Raw genomic sequence first — 16,337 nt, forward strand, 5'->3', positions numbered from 1 at the left:
TTTGTTAGATAACGTTGACTCACAGGAAAGAGCTGCAAAGTCAAGGCCCTGTGGCTGGTGGCTTGTGGCTGGGGTGTGGAGCAGTCAGTCAGTGTGCCAGGCAGGCAGGCAGGACATGTCACAGTGACTATGTGTGGTGTTGTCATCGTCATTAGGCTCTAAAATGGCCGTGCTGTGACTGCAGGGCCTGCCTGCCTGCAGAGGGAGAGGCTCCACAGCCTGAGCAGGGCAGACTGACTCCATGCCTGCTTATCCTGAGATTCACTCAAACATTGTCTCAGTGTACAGAAGTAGGGACTGGGACAGGAAATGTTGTTTCTGCCATAAGGCCCTGACCCTGAAGATTTGGAGTGTTTGTGTGTGCATGGGTGCACGTGTGGGCTAATACATTTTCTCTCCTTCTCTCTCCCTTTCCTCCCCTCTCTTACCTCTTCCAGGGAAATTCTCCTCCAGTGGTGGTGAACACTGACACGCTTGACGGCTCCCCCTACGTAAGACTAATACTCCGACTATACTGCCTTATTTACTGCAGAATACTCGATTATTGATGACCATCCTACACAATACTCATCCCATATTGCTGCGTGGTTTTCGTCCTAGTTTTTACTCATCATTCATTGGAAGTGTGAAAAACACTGTCTTCCTCTCTCAGGTCAACGGGACAGAGGGGGAAATTGAGTATGAGGAGATTACACTGGAAAGAGTGAGTGTTTTACAGCAAATAATTAGATCATAGGGTCAAAGCCTTATTATTATCTTACAACTGATCAGGGATAGCCAAATAACATTGAAATGTATGTAATTTAGTATAGTTTGGTCTGTAATAGTCATGTTTGACACTGTGTGATGCTGTGTGTAATGCTGTGTGTGATGTTGTGTGTAATGCTGTGTGTGATGTTGTGTGTAATGCTGTGTGTAATGCTGTGTGTGATGCTATTTGTGATGTTGTGTGTGATGCTGTGTGTAATGTTGTGTGTAATGCTATTTGTGATGTTGTGTGTAATGCTATTTGTGATGTTGTGTGTAATGCTATTTGTGATGTTGTGTGTAATGCTGTGTGTAATGCTGTGTGTGATGCTGTGTGTGATGCTGTGTGTAATGCTGTGTGTGATGTGTGTAATGCTGTGTGTAATGCTGTGTGTGATGTTGTGTGTGATGCTATTTGTGATGTTGTGTGTAATGCTGTGTGTAATGCTGTGTGTAATGCTGTGTGTGATGTTGTGTGTAATGCTGTGTGTAATGCTGTGTATGATATTGGATGTAATATTGTGTGTAATGTTGTGTGTAATGCTGTGTGTAATGCTGTTTGTGATGTGGTGTGTAATGCTGTGTGTGATGTTGTGTGTAATGCTGTGTGTGATATTGGATGTAATGCTGTGTGTAATATTGTGTGTAATGTTGTGTGTAATGCTGTTTGTGATGTGGTGTGTAATGCTGTGTGTGATGTTGTGTGTAATGCTGTGTGTGATGCTGTTTGTGATGTTGTGTGTAATGCTGTGTGTGATGTGGTGTGTAATGCTGTGTGTAATGCTGTGTGTAATATTGTGTGTAATGTTGTGTGTAATGCTGTTTGTGATGTGGTGTGTAATGCTGTGTGTGATGTTGTGTGTAATGCTGTGTGTGATGCTGTTTGTGATGTTGTGTGTAATGCTGTGTGTGATGCTGTGTGTAATGCTGTGTGTGATGCTGTGTGTGATGTTGTGTGTGATGTTGTGTGTAATGCTGTGTGTAATGCTGTATGTGATGCTGTGTGTAATGCTGTGTGTAATGCTGTGTGTAATGCTGTGTGTAATGCTGTATGTGATGCTGTGTGTAATGCTGTGTGTAATGCTGTGTGTAATGCTGTGTGTAATGCTGTGTGTGATGTGTGTGATGCTGTGCGTGATGCTGTTTGTGATGTTGTGTGTAATGCTGTGTGTGATATTGGATGTAATGCTGTGTGTAATATTGTTTGTAATGCTGTGTCTAATATTGTGTGTAATGCTGTGAGGGATGTTGTGTGTGATGTTGTGTGTAATGCTGTGTGTGTTTAGGGTAACTCAGGCCTGGGCTTCAGTATAGCTGGGGGGACAGATAACCCTCATGTTGGTGATGACCCCAGCATCTTCATCACCAAGATCATCCCTGGAGGAGCTGCGGCCCAGGACGGACGGCTGAGGTACGCCACTAACTACCTACCTACCTATCTATCTACCTACCTACCTACCTACCTACCTACCTACCTACCTACCTACCTACCTACCTACCTACCTACCTACCTACCTAGCACAGCTAACATAATCTCCTCTTCACCACCCTCAAGTTGTCATTCCCAACCCTTGACTCTGTATACACACACACACACACACACACAAATACATACAGTTGAAGTCGGAAGTTTACATACACCTTAGCCAAATGCATTTAAACTCAGTTTTTCACAATTCCTGACATTTAATCCTAGTAAAAATTCCCTGTCTTAGGTCAGTTAGGATCACCACTTTATTTTAAGAATGTGAATTGTCAGAATAATAATAGAGAGAATGAGTTATTTCAGCTTTTATTTCTTTCATCACATTCCCAGTGGGTCAGAAGTTTACATACACTCAATTACTATTTGGTAGCATTGCCTTTAAATTGTTTAATTTGGTTCAAACGTTTCGGGTAGCCTTCCACAAGCTTCCCACAATAAGTTGGATGAATTTTGGCCCATTCCTCCTGACAGAGCTGGTGTAACTGAGTCAGGTTTGTAGGCCTCCTTGCTCGCACATGCTTTTTCAGTTCTGCCCACAGATATTCTATAGGATTGAGGTCAGGGCTTTGTGATGGCCACTCCAATACCTTGACTTTGTTGTCCTTAAGCCCTTTTGCCACAACTTTGGAAGTATGCTTGGGGTCATTGTCCATTTGGAAGACCCATTTGTGACCAAGCTTTAACTTCCTGATTGATGTCTTGAGATGTTGCTTCAATATATCTACATAATTTTCCTTCCTTGTGATGCCATCTATTTTGTGAAGTGCACCAGTCCCTCCTGCAGCAAAGCACCCCCACAACATGATGCTGCCACTCCCGTGCTTCACGGTTGGGATGGTGTTCTTCGGCTTGCAAGCCTCCCCCTTTTTCCTCCAAACATAACGATGGTAATTATGGCCAAACAGTTATATTTTTGTTTCATCAAACCAGAGGACATTTCTCCAAAAAGTATGATCTTTGTCCCCATGTGCAGTTGCAAACCGTAGTCGGGCTTTTTTATGGCGGTTTTGGAGCAGTGGCTTCTTCCTTGCTGAGCGGCCATTCAGGTTATGTCGATATAGGACTCATTTTACTGTGGATATAGATACTTTTGTACCTGTTTCCTCCAGCATCTTCAGCATCACAAGCTCCTTTGCTGTTGTTCTGTTGTAAAGTGGTTGTTCCACTGGATATCATAAGGTGAATGCACCAATTTGTAAGTCGCTCTGGATAAGAGCATCTGCTAAATGACTTAAATGTAAATGTAAATGTTCTGGGATTGATTTGCACTTTTCGCACCAAAGTACGTTAATCTCTAGGAGACAGAACGCATCTCCTTCCTGAGCGGTATGACGGCTGCGTGGTCCCATGGTGTTTAAACTTGGGTACTATTGTTTGTACAGATTAACATGGTACCTTCAGGTGTTTGGAAATTGCTCCCAAGAATGAACCAGACTTGTGGAGGTCTACAATTTTTTTTCTGAGGTCTTGGCTGATTTCTTTTGATTTTCCCATCATGTCAAGCAAAGAGGCACTGAGTTTGAAGGTAGACCTTGAAATACGTCCATAGGTACACCTCCAATTGACTCAAATGATGTCAGTTAGCCTATCAGAAGCTTCTAAAGCCATGACATAATTTTCTGGAATTTTCCAAGCTGTTTAAAGGCACAGTCAACTTAGTGTATGTAAAATTCTGACCCACTGGAATTGTGATACAGTGAATTATAAGTGAAATAATCTGTCTGTAAACAATTGTTGGAAAAATGACTAGTGTCATGCACAAAGTAGATATCCTAACCGACTTGCCAAAACTATAGTTTGTTAACAAGAAATGTGTGGAGTGGTTGAAAAACAAGTTTTAATGCCTCCAACCTAAGTGTATGTAAACTTCCGACTTCAACTGTATGCAAGTGTATGTACACACATGAATATAGGCTCATGCATATGCAAATACACACACACACACACACACACACACACACACACACACACACACACACACACACACACACACATATACATATACACACACACACACACACACACATATAAACACAAACACACAACCCAGGGCTACAACAGTGATGTAGGCTACTCATGTCAGTGCCAGCTGAGTCTCAGAGAGAGAAGTCCCACTCTGGTGCCCAACCCCCTCCCCCTCCTCCTCCCCTCCCCTCCTCCCCTCCTCCCCTCCCCTCCCCCTCCTCCCTCCCCCTCCTCCCTCCCCTCCTCCTCCTCTCCCCTCCTCCTCCCCTCCCCCTCCTCCCCTCCTCCTCCCCTCCCCTCCTCCTCCCCTCCTCCTCCCCTCCCCCTCATCCCTCCCCTCCACAGACTGCATTCACTCAGTCAGCCAGACAGATGCTTTTCACCACTGAGTCCACTCATCACAGTGGAGCTGCCTAAATATAGTCCTCGCCCTCCTCCTCCTCCTCACCCTACCTAGGCCCTCTGTACTAGTACTAGACCACACTCCTACATCCATGTCTCTGTCAGCCTTGGCCTAGGGAATGGCTAGCTCTTACACACTCTGTCCCTCACAGGCCTGTCCATTACTGAAGGAATTTAACATGGCATTTAAAGGGCACATCTGGGATTCTAGAAGGTATCATCAGAGGAAATGAATATGACACGTCTACCCCGTCGTACAAGGCTGGCTGGGCCGCCTCCATCAAAATCACACTTTCCGTTCTTCCTCATACATTTGATGTCTCTTAATGTTGTAGAAAATTCAATAGCTTTGAATGCATCAAAAGAACGTTTGACAGTCGCTAGAATGTGCAGAAATGTGTCTCTAAAATCTATATTTACCCGTGTAAATGGACATGTTAAGCGTGGCCCACGAATGAAGCGTATACAAAGGCTAGTTTCTTAATGTTACCTTAAGAGCAGATGGCGTAATGGATAAGGTCAAACACATGTCAGGTCCTGAATATTTATGAGCACCAAGGCTTTGAAAAATGTGACTCACATTATGGTGCTTTAAAAGCCTTGACAGCTCTGTATGTACACAGTGCATACTCTGTGGACTTCAAAAGCCTTGACAGCTCTGTATCTACACAGTGCATACTCTGTGGACTTTAAAAGCCTTGACAGCTCTGTATCTACACAGTGCATACTCTGCGGACTGTAAAAGCCTTGACAGCTCTTTATCTACACAGTGCATACTCTGTGGACTTGGAGCTGACGCTGAACTAAACGGTTACTGGTGGGTGGACTGATTGACGGACAGACTGACTGACTGACGGGCGGACTGACTGCTCTTCTCTCTGAGTAGTTAGAGTGACAGAGTGAAGGCCAGGCCAGCTGGTCACGTGACACAGGACAGGAGGATGGGGCCAACAGAGTACGCTGTAGAGAGGATGGTGTGCAGGGCTGTCTCAAAGGGGTGAGAGAATAGGCCTGCTCGACCCCATCCCCTCCTCCTTTCTCCAGACCATCTCTGGAGACCTTCTCCCGTTCTTCACGTCCCTCATCAACTCATCCCTGATCACTGGTTGCGTCCCTTCCGACTTCAAAATGGCCACCGAGTCGCTCCCCTCCTCAAGAAACCAACACTCGACTCATCTGACGTCAAAAACTATAGACCTGTATCCCTTCGTTCTTTTCTTTCCAGAACACTTGAGCGTGTTGTCTCTGATCAACTTCCTCGTTATCTCTCTCAGTACGATCTTCTTGACCCTGACCAGTCAGGCTTAAGGACGGGTCGCTCAACCCGAGACTGCTCTTCTCTGTGTCACTGAGGCTCTCCGCGCTGCCAAAGCTGACTCTCTCTCCTCTGTTCTCATCCTCCTAGATCTATCCGCTGCCTTCGACACCGTGAATCATCAGATCCTCCTCTCCACCCTCTCAGGGCTGGATGCCTTAGGCTCTGCACCCTCTTGGATTGCATCCTACCTGGCAGCCCGTTCCTACCAGGTGACGTGGAGAGGTCTGCACCACGTACTCTCATTACTGGTGTCCCCCAGGGCTCAGTTTTCTCTATACACCAAGTTGCTCGGCTCTGTCATATCTTCACATGGTCTCTCCTATCATTGCTATGTGGATGACACTCAACTACTTTTCTCCTTCCGCCCTCCTGACACCAAGGTGGCGGCAAGTATCTCTGCGTGCCTGGCAGATATCTCAACTTGGATGTTGGCCCATCTCCTCAAGCTCAACCTTGACAAGGCGGAGCTGCTCTTCCTCCCGGGGAAGGTCTGCCCACTCAAAAACCTCTCCATCACGGTTGACAACACCACAGTGTTGCCCTCCCAGAGTGCAAAGAACCTTGGTATGACCCTGGACAACACATGGTCGTTCTCTGCAAACATCAAAGCAGTGACTCGCTCCTGAGGGTTCACGCTCTACAACATCCGTAGAGTACGACCCTACCTCACACAGGAAGCGGCACAGGTCCTAATCCAGGCACTTGTCCTCTCTCGTCTGGAATACTGTAACTCGCTGTTGACTGGGCTCCCCGCTTGTGCCATCAAACCCCTGCAACTTATCCAGAACGCTGCAGCCCGTCTGGTTTTCAACCTTCCCAAGTTCTCTCATGTCACCCCACTCCTCCTCACACTCTACTAGCTTCCAGTCGAAGCTCGCATCCACTACAATACCTTAGTACTTGCCTATGGAGCAGCAAGAGAAACTGCCCCTCCCTACATTCAGGCTATGCTCAACCTAACCTGAGTACTCCGTTCTGCCACCTCAGGTCTCTTGACCCTTCCACCCCTACGGTAGGGCAGCTGCCGCTCAGCCCAGTCAAAACCCGTCTCTGTCCTGGCACCCCAACAGTGGAACCAGCTTCTCCCTGAAGCTAGGACAGCAGAGTCCCTGCCCATCTTCCCAAAACATCTGAAACCCTACCTCTTCCAACACTCTTAAATAATCCTCTTCCTCACCTCGACACCTCACCTTGGTGGCAGACTCGTCACTAACAATAAACCTCTCTCTTCTCTCTCTCTATTTCTCTCTCTCTCTCCCTCTCTCAGTGTGAATGACAGTATCCTGTTTGTGAATGATGTGGATGTGAGGGAGGTGACCCACAGTCTGGCTGTAGAGGCTCTGAAGGAGGCGGGAGCCATCGTCCGCCTCTACGTGCTCCGCAGGAAACCAGCCGCAGAGAAAGTCACCGAGATCAAACTCATCAAAGGGCCGAAAGGTACAGCTCTGTTTGGGTCTGTTTGCGTGGTTAGTGCTTACATATTTATGTACCTGTCCGTTATTATTTACATCTTTCTTTCTACCTCCTCCATCTCTCTCTCTGTCTCTCTCGCTGTCTCTCTCTCTCTCTCTCTCTCATATTCTCTCTTACTCTCTCTCTCTCGCTCTCTCTCTTTCTCTCTCTGCTCCACCCTGTCCCTCTCATAGGTCTAGGTTTCAGCATCGCTGGAGGGGTGGGTAACCAGCACATACCAGGAGACAACAGCATCTATGTCACTAAGATCATCGAGGGCGGGGCTGCTCACAAGGACCAGCGGCTGCAGATAGGGGATAAGATACTGGCGGTCAGTCGTCACACACACACTGGCTAGTAGAGGCCCACTTAGACGAGCCAGCATATCTTGTCCACTTCAGCAGCGTAGCTGCATTAAGAATCTCGATAAATAACAGTTGTAATTTTCACAGCCTGAGATGACTTTCATTAATATGGTAATAGATGTGTGGGATAGGAGAGTTATTTAACATCACCAGCGCTGCTTCTGCTGCTGCCTGCACTGTGTAGCTCTACTGCCATCTGCTGGGACATAGAGAAACTGCACTTTGTAGCTCTACTGCCATCTGCTGGGACATAGAGGAACTGCACTTTCTAGTTCTACTGCCATCTGCTGGGACATAGAGAAACTGCACTTTGTAGTTCTACTGCCATCTGCTGGGACATAGAGAAACTGCACTTTGTAGTTCTACTGCCATCTGCTGGGACATAGAGAAACTGCAGATGAGTGGTGGATTAGACTCAATATGGGCTCTATGCAGAAACTACAAAATGGTGCCTGATCCACTGCTTTATTTCCCAATGAGCTATGATACCATGCCTGTGATTTAGAAATAGCTTCAGAACGTCCTCAGAGAGAAGGATCACGTTGACATTCCATTGACTGAGAAGCTGTGTAATATGCCTGTCAGCACTGCAGGGGCTATTTTACTCCGTCCGTGATGTACAGGTCAGCAGCGTGTGTAGCAGTAGGTCTGATCCCATGCTGTCTGTGGGTTCAGGTGAACAGTGTGTGTCTGGAGGACGTGATGCATGAGGATGCAGTGGGAGCCCTGAAGAACACAGCCGAGGTGGTTTACCTCAGGGTGGCCAAGCCTAACAACCTCTACCTGAACTCCTACAACCCGCCAGACCTTACCAGCAGTAAGTGTGTGTGTGTGTGTGTGTGTGTGTGTGTGTGTGTGTGTGTGTGTGTGTGTGTGTGTGTGTGTGTGTGTGCGGTCCTCTAATGGTCCATGTCTTTTGTCTTCAGCTTACTCCGCTCACATGGACACAGATCTTGGCCACCCCACCTACCTTGGATCAGATTACCCACAAGCCCTCACTCCCACGTCGCCCAGTCGCTTCTCTCCAGTGTTGCACAGCATGATGGGGGATGAAGACCTTCCCAGGTGAGCAAAGCTTTCTGGGCTGACTCATATGCCAAATCAACCTATGGCTTTTCCCAAAGCCCTCTCATAGGGATCGTAAAATGACGGGCTTGGTGTGAAAATGGAAAGCTCCTGATGGAAGTAGATTTGGTTAGCATAGGCCTGACCCAGAGCTAACCAACGATTATTTTATTTTTCTCTCTGCCTCCCTCCTCCTTGTGCTCCCAAAATGTGGTGTCCCCATTTCACTACTCATTTACATCTCTCCCTCCCCATGTTGCCTCTCCCTTTTGTTAGTCTCCTTCTTCCCCTTCATTTCTCCTCGTCTCTCCCTGACCCTCCGTCCCTCCCCTTCTCCCCTGCTCTCTCTGTCAGGGAGCCTAGGAGAGTGCTGATCCACCGGGGTTCTACAGGTCTGGGTTTTAACATCGTGGGAGGAGAGGATGGAGAGGGGATCTTCATCTCCTTCATCCTGGCAGGGGGGCCTGCCGACCTCAGCGGGGAGCTGCGCAAGGGCGACCAGATCCTCAGCGTAAGGACACACCACACGCTCACACACACAAGTGGATTCATATTCTGTACACACACACACACATACTCACATGTGTATAGTCACGCAACCACACAGGCACACACTTACGTATATACACACACTCTCGATCGCTCTCTTTCTTAGGCACATACACACAGCTTCATACGCACACACTTCTCTGAGTGTTGAGGATGTGTTAGTATTATGTTGTGTGTGTGTGTGTGTGTGTGTGTGTGTGTGTGTGTGTGTGTGTACGCGTGCGCGTGTGTGTGTCAGGTGAATGGAGTGGACCTGCGTATCGCCACCCATGAGCAGGCTGCGGCAGCCCTGAAGAACGCTGGCCAGACTGTCACCATCATCGCCCAGTACAGACCAGAGGGTGAGGCCAGCACTACAGTAACCTACCATTGCACACAACACTGCGTCACTGTACGCCAATGGACCATACATGTGCTAATGTATGCATGTATGTGTGTGTGTGTGTGTGTTCAGAGTACAGCCGTTTCGAAGCGAAGATCCACGACCTGAGGGAACAGCTGATGAACAGCAGCATGGGTTCTGGTCAGACGACACTGAGGAGCAACCCCAAGAGAGGCTTCTACATCAGGTACTCAATAATACTGCACTATATACTATATACAACCCCAAGAGAGGCTTCTACATCAGGTACTCAATAATACTGCCCTATATACTATATACAACCCCAAGAGAGGCTTCTACATCAGGTACTCATTAATACTGCACTATATACTATATACAACCCCAAGAGAGGCTTCTACATCAGGTACTCATTAATACTGCACTATATACTATATACAACCCCAAGAGAGGCTTCAACATCAGGTACTCATTAATACTGCACTATATACAACCCCCAAGAGAGGCTTCTACATCAGGTACTCATTAATACTGCACTATATACTATATACAACCCCAAGAGAAGCTTCTACATCAGGTACTCATTAATACTGCACTATATACTATATACAACCCCAAGAGAGGCTTCTACATCAGGTACTCATTAATACTGTACTATATAGTATATACAACCCCAAGAGAGGCTTCTACATCAGGTACTCATTTATACTGCACTATATACTATATACAACCCCAAGAGAGGCTTCTACATCAGGTACTTATTAATGCTGCACTATATAGTATATACAACCCCAAGAGAAGCTTCTACATCAGGTACTCATTAATACTGCATTATATACTATATACAACCCCAAGAGAGGCTTCTACATCAGGTACTCATTAATACTGCACTATATAGTATATACAACCCCAAGAGAAGCTTCTACATCAGGTACTCATTAATACTGCATTATATACTATATACAACCCCAAGAGAGGCTTCTACATCAGGTACTCATTAATACTGCACTATATACAACCCCAAGAGAGGCTTCTACATCAGGTACTTATTAATACTGCACTATATACAACCCCAAGAGAGGCTTCTACATCAGGTACTCATTAATACTGCACTAAATACTATATACAACCCCAAGAGAGGCTTCTACATCAGGTACTCATTAATACTGCACTATATACAACCCCAAGAGAGGCTTCTACGTCAGGTACTCATTAATACTGCACTAAATACTATATACAACCCCAAGAGAGGCTTCTACATCAGGTACTCATTAATACTGCACTATATACTATATACAACACCAAGAGAGGCTTCTACATCAGGTACTCATTAATACTGCACTATATGCTATATACAACCCCAAGAGAGGCTTCAACATCAGGTACTCATTAATACTGCACTATATACAACCCCAAGAGAGGCTTCTACGTCAGGTACTCATTAATACTGCACTATATACTATAATCAACCCCAAGAGAGGCTTCAACATCAGGTACTCATTAATACTGCACTATATACTATATACAACACCAAGAGAGGCTTCTACATCAGGTACTTATTAATACTGCACTATATACTATATACAACCCCACAAGGACACAACACTGCTACTACCAGGCTAGTACAGCACTGTGAACACCTCAGAGCACAACAACCCACTTAGACTTCAAAGAATGGCTGTATCTACGTTTGTAACTGTGTCTTCTTCCTTTCCTCTCCCATGATCTCCTCTCCTCCGTCTGCCCCAGGGCCCTGTTTGACTATGATAAGACAGCAGACTGTGGTTTCCTGAGCCAGGCGGTGGGCTTCAGGTTTGGTGACGTGCTCCATGTCCTGGACTGTGGTGATGAGGAGTGGTGGCAGGCCAGGCGGGTCAGCCCGCAGACAGACGTTGAGGAGGTCGGCTTTATTCCCAGCAAACGCAGGTCAGACACCTCACAGCTGTGTGTGTGTGTGTGTGTGTGTGTGTGTGTGTGTGTGTGTGTGTGTGTGTGTGTGTGTGTGTGTGTGTGTGTGTGTGTGTGTGTGTGTGTGTGTGTGTGTGTGTGTGTGTGTGTGTGCGTGTGCGTGCGTGCGTGTACTATATGCTATTTGCTTTCTCCGTTTGCATGTGGAATTGCGCAGACAGCATGACTGATGCTGTATTCTATGGTTATGTAGCGGATCTTTCACTTTCAGCCTTTCTTCCCCTCTCCCGCTCTCTTTCTCTCCCTCTGCCCTTTACTGCCTCATTTCATTCCTAACCCCTTCAGGGTAGAAAGGAAAGAGTGGTCTCGCATGGGCACCAAAGAGAGGGTAAGCACATAAGTTAGTGAGCGTCTATGAATGATCTTACATCAGTGTCTTCGTCTGTCTCTCTCTCTCTCTCTCTCTCTCTCTCTCTCTCTCTAAACATCTGTTTTCTCTGTGTTGTGTAGGATCGCAGTCGGGACAGCCTCGGATCTCAAGGTAAGCAGCTGTAGCGGAGGAGATTGGCTCTGCCCTCAGTAGTGGTAGAAATGATTATGATTTGATTTTATTTAGCTAGAATGACACAGTGATCAGGTGAAGATCTGACTGACTAACTGTCTGACTGACTGGCTGGTGTCGTTGTGTTCTGGTTTCAGGGAGGGACGATTCTCAACACAGCTATGAAACAGTGACACAAGTAGAGGGTGAGAATAGACTTTCAAGTACTATTTTATTCACGTTATACTTCTATTTACTCCTTATTTATTCCGTCTTACCTGTCTCTCTCTCTCTCTCTCTCCATAAAGTGCATTATGCCAGGCCCATCATAATATTGGGTCCTATAAAGGACAGGGTAAATGATGACCTGCTGTCGGAGTTCCCTGACAAGTTTGGATCTTGTGTCCCTCGTAAGTATTGACCCGTCGTAGATGAACCATTTCCCTGCTCGCCCCATTTAGTTTACGTCGATCTATTGACAGGGTGATTGGTTGACAGCCTGACTGACCGCTTGTCCCCTCCGCCCACAGACACCACGCGGCCCAAGCGGGAGTACGAGGTGGACGGGCGGGACTACCACTTTGTGTCGTCACGAGAACAGATGGAGAAGGACATCCAGAGCCACCGCTTCATCGAGGCGGGCCAGTACAACAGCCACCTATACGGCACCAGCGTCCAGAGCGTGCGAGAGGTGGCGGAGCAGGTGCAGCATAGATAACATCCCCTCCTAGAGATACAGTATATTATCAGGATGTTATTCTATATTGTGATTCTATATTATTTATAATGGGTTTACATGAGAGGGGTGAAACATTAGGCCACGCTACATTATTTAACATGGTCCCAACAGCTGCTGTACTGTATTGATTGGCTTAGGAAGTGTAAAAGGATCTGTCTGATTGAATCCCCTCCACCCTCCCTACCTCCCTCTGTTCTCTCCCTCCACCTCCACCCTCCCTACCTCCCTCTGTTCTCTCCCTCCCCTCCACCCTCCCTACCTCCCTCTATTCTCTCCCTGAGTCTCCTCCCTCCGTCTCTCCCTCTCCTCCACCCTCCCTACCTCCCTCTATTCTCTCCCTGCGTCTCTCCCTCCATCTCTCCCTCCCCTCCACCCTCCCTACCTCCCTCTATTCTCTCCCTGCGTCTCTCCCTCCTCCCTCCATCTCTCCCTCCCCTCCACCCTCCCTACCTCCCTCTATTCTCTCCCTGCGTCTCTCCCTCCTCCCTCCATCTCTCCCTCCACCCACCCTCCCTACCGCCCTCCGTTCTCTCCCTCCCCCCATCATTCCATTTCCCTGCTGTGCTGTGTGAGTAGCAGGGGAAACACTGTATACTGGACGTGTCGGCCAATGCTGTCCGCAGACTACAGGCCGCTCAGCTACACCCCATCGCCATCTTCGTCCGGCCCAAGTCACTGGAGAATGTCCTGTACGTACACAATTACACACACGCACAAAGTATACACACACTCGCACACACACAAGATATACACACACTCACACGCTAGCTGTCTGACTTGTGTTGATTTGACGATTGCGTGTGTTGTTTGTTGTGCAGCGAGATCAACACTCGTCTGACAGAAGAGCAGGCCAGGAAGGGCATGGACCGTGCTCTCAAACTGGAACAGGACTTCATAGAGTGCTTCTCAGGTAACACTGGAACACTTTGGGCTGTAATTCCAATAATGAACCTTTCACTGCAGTGGGCTACATCAGGGTCACACAGAGGTTTCTGGGTAGTCTTAAATAAATCTACTTTGAAACCAAAGTATCCACCTCACACTCATGGTTATGGACTTATAAAGAAGACACCTGTACTATGTCAGATATACAGTTTAAGTTTTAAAATATAACAGAACTGTTTGACATAAAAACAACACATGTTCATCTTTTTTTTATATATATATATATATAATTGTTATTAATTATAAAATGATGAAAAATATGAATAGTATTCCTCCCATGAGGCCAAAGAGGGCGCTTTTGGTCATTGACTGCAGGAAAGGGCTACACACAGAGATGTTTTGACCTAATTCTCCTCTGACTTGATCTTGATGTTGCCTCATAGTTCCTTCCACACACGGACAGACACATATCTGACTCTCTCTCTCTTTCTCTCTCTCTCTCTCTCTTTCTCTCTTCCTCTCTGTCTCTCTCTCTTCATCTCTTCCCCTCTATGTCTCCCTCTCCCTCCGCATCACCTTACCTCTTCCCCCTCTCCAGCTGTGGTGGAAGGGGACAGCTTCGAGGAGGTTTACCACAAGGTGAAGACGGTGATCGAGGAGCAGTCGGGGCCTTACATCTGGATCCCCACCCGGGAGAGGCTGTGAGGCTGCCCCATAACCCACCTCCACCCCACCCAACCACCCTCAGCCAGTCTGCCCTCCAGCCCAACCAGCGCTCAGAGAGACAGAGAGAGACACAGAGAGACACTAAGGCAGACACACACACACACACAAACACACACAGGGGGACACGTGAAGATAGAGACACATAATCACACAGAGAGAGAGACACAGAGTAATACTAAAAGACAGACACAGGTATAGAAACCCAGAGAAACAGGTAAGGACAGTATTTAATCAGTATTCATATATAATCCATGTGTGGTGAGTACTGAGCGAGACAGAGAGGTGACCAAGTTGGGCGTGGCAAGGCAGGGCGGTGGGCGTCCCCAGGATAAGCACAGGGTAACGGATCGCCATCTCCCCCTCTCCGTCTCCCTCAGTCTCATTGGCTGCCTATGACATCCCCACTGACAAACAGGCGGGCAAAACCATCAGCAGCCCCTCCGATCCCTCCTTTTTTTTATATCCCTTCGCCTCCTCTCCTCCTCCTGTCAACTCTCTCTCTCCATTCAGGACATGAAACGGGGAGAGAGAGAGAGAGAGAGAGAGAAGGAGTGCATAGACTATGGAGGGACACACAGATCATATTGAGTCCCTCTGACCCGGAGGAGGCTCTATTCTAGTGAAAAGGCTTTGCTCCGTGTATGAACAACTAGGAACATCATCCCACTAACCAAGACTGGCATTCCCTCAATCACCCATGAATAGCATTTGCGAGGGCATTTTTCAAAAGCAGCTCAAATATAAACTCAAATTCTGAATTTGTGCATGCGTCCTCAAAGACAACAGATATGGGAGTTGAGGAAAATGATGGATAATAAGAAGAAAGGATGTAGAAGAAGAAGAGGAGAAACCCGTTTTCCCCCTCCATGTTGATGGGCGGGGAGTTTCTAGCATGTCTCAGCAGAGAGAGGAGCAGAGCGGTACAGATGGAGAAAGAGGGGCTAACTCACTGTGTGCATAGACAATGGAAGACCTCGTGTATAACCTCTGGGTCTCTTCTGTAAGGCACACACAGTCAGCCGTACAGCAGGGCCATTCTAAATCCACCCGGCTCTTCTCCAGAAGCACTGGGCGGTCTGCCCTGTTTGTAACGACCAGGCAGATTCCATGCTGAATGTTCTCTTAAGGCACAACAGCAGAGTCCTTAGCTTCAGCGCTTTAGTGTTAAGAGCACCACAGCCAATTCTCTGATCACTCTTCCAAATAGACCCTCAACAACCCACACACAGTGTTCTCACTGGCCTGTGTGTGTGTGTGTGTGTGTGTGTGTGTGTGTGTGTGTGTGTGTGTGTGTGTGTGTGTGTGTGTGTGAGCGTGCGTGCGTGCGTGCGTGTGAGCGTGCGTGCGTGTGCGTGTGCGTGTGCGTGTGCGTGTGTGTGTGTGCGTGTGTGTGAGAAAGTGTGTGTGTGGACTGTGTGAGGATTAAATCTCTCTTCCTCTCTACCACTCTTTCTCTGCCTCTTTCTTTCACTCTCTCTTTCTTTCCTCACAAATTAAGGCTACGTATATATAACACGTTTAACAGACAAAAAGGCCTATACAAATATATATTTTTAATGACGATTTATAACAGGAGTTAGAGCCTGTAAAATGTAATATCTCTTCAACAATATTCCATTGCTTTGTTTGGGTAAACTTTCTCTTGTGTTCGGGGATTTGTTTTGGTCCTTGACCATCGATTTGCCCTTCCACAACACACAGTCCTGACACACAAACACACAAAGAAACACATAATAACTGAGATATAAATGAGCTATAACTGAGAAATATCTGAGGTATAACTGAGCTATAACTGAGCTATGACTGAGCTATGACTGAGATATAACTGAGCTATATCTGAGATATAACT

General features: G+C 47.0%; 1 protein-coding gene across 7 annotated transcripts in view; it reads left to right on the top strand.

The window, feature by feature from the left end:
• The window catches only part of dlg4a (discs, large homolog 4a (Drosophila)), a 92,284-nt gene extending 76,981 nt beyond the window's left edge, over window positions 1–15,303 (top strand). For all 7 annotated transcript variants that reach the window (XM_029701261.1, XM_029701259.1, XM_029701257.1 and 4 more), the window contains 19 exons: window positions 438–491; window positions 653–703; window positions 2,034–2,158; window positions 7,186–7,355; window positions 7,565–7,701; window positions 8,411–8,552; window positions 8,662–8,800; window positions 9,155–9,311; window positions 9,588–9,690; window positions 9,804–9,918; window positions 11,439–11,615; window positions 11,943–11,985; window positions 12,108–12,138; window positions 12,297–12,344; window positions 12,447–12,548; window positions 12,669–12,841; window positions 13,454–13,566; window positions 13,696–13,787; window positions 14,361–15,303. In XM_029701261.1, coding sequence (XP_029557121.1) covers window positions 438–491; window positions 653–703; window positions 2,034–2,158; window positions 7,186–7,355; window positions 7,565–7,701; window positions 8,411–8,552; window positions 8,662–8,800; window positions 9,155–9,311; window positions 9,588–9,690; window positions 9,804–9,918; window positions 11,439–11,615; window positions 11,943–11,985; window positions 12,108–12,138; window positions 12,297–12,344; window positions 12,447–12,548; window positions 12,669–12,841; window positions 13,454–13,566; window positions 13,696–13,787; window positions 14,361–14,467 — 2,079 coding nt within the window. In that variant the 3' untranslated portion in view covers window positions 14,468–15,303. The remainder of the gene's footprint in view (window positions 1–437; window positions 492–652; window positions 704–2,033; window positions 2,159–7,185; window positions 7,356–7,564; window positions 7,702–8,410; window positions 8,553–8,661; window positions 8,801–9,154; window positions 9,312–9,587; window positions 9,691–9,803; window positions 9,919–11,438; window positions 11,616–11,942; window positions 11,986–12,107; window positions 12,139–12,296; window positions 12,345–12,446; window positions 12,549–12,668; window positions 12,842–13,453; window positions 13,567–13,695; window positions 13,788–14,360) is intronic.
• The last annotated feature ends 1,034 nt before the right edge of the window (window positions 15,304–16,337 follow it).

Source organism: Salmo trutta, chromosome 19 (genome assembly GCF_901001165.1).
Source record: "Salmo trutta chromosome 19, fSalTru1.1, whole genome shotgun sequence".
NCBI classification, from domain to species: domain Eukaryota; kingdom Metazoa; phylum Chordata; class Actinopteri; order Salmoniformes; family Salmonidae; genus Salmo; species Salmo trutta.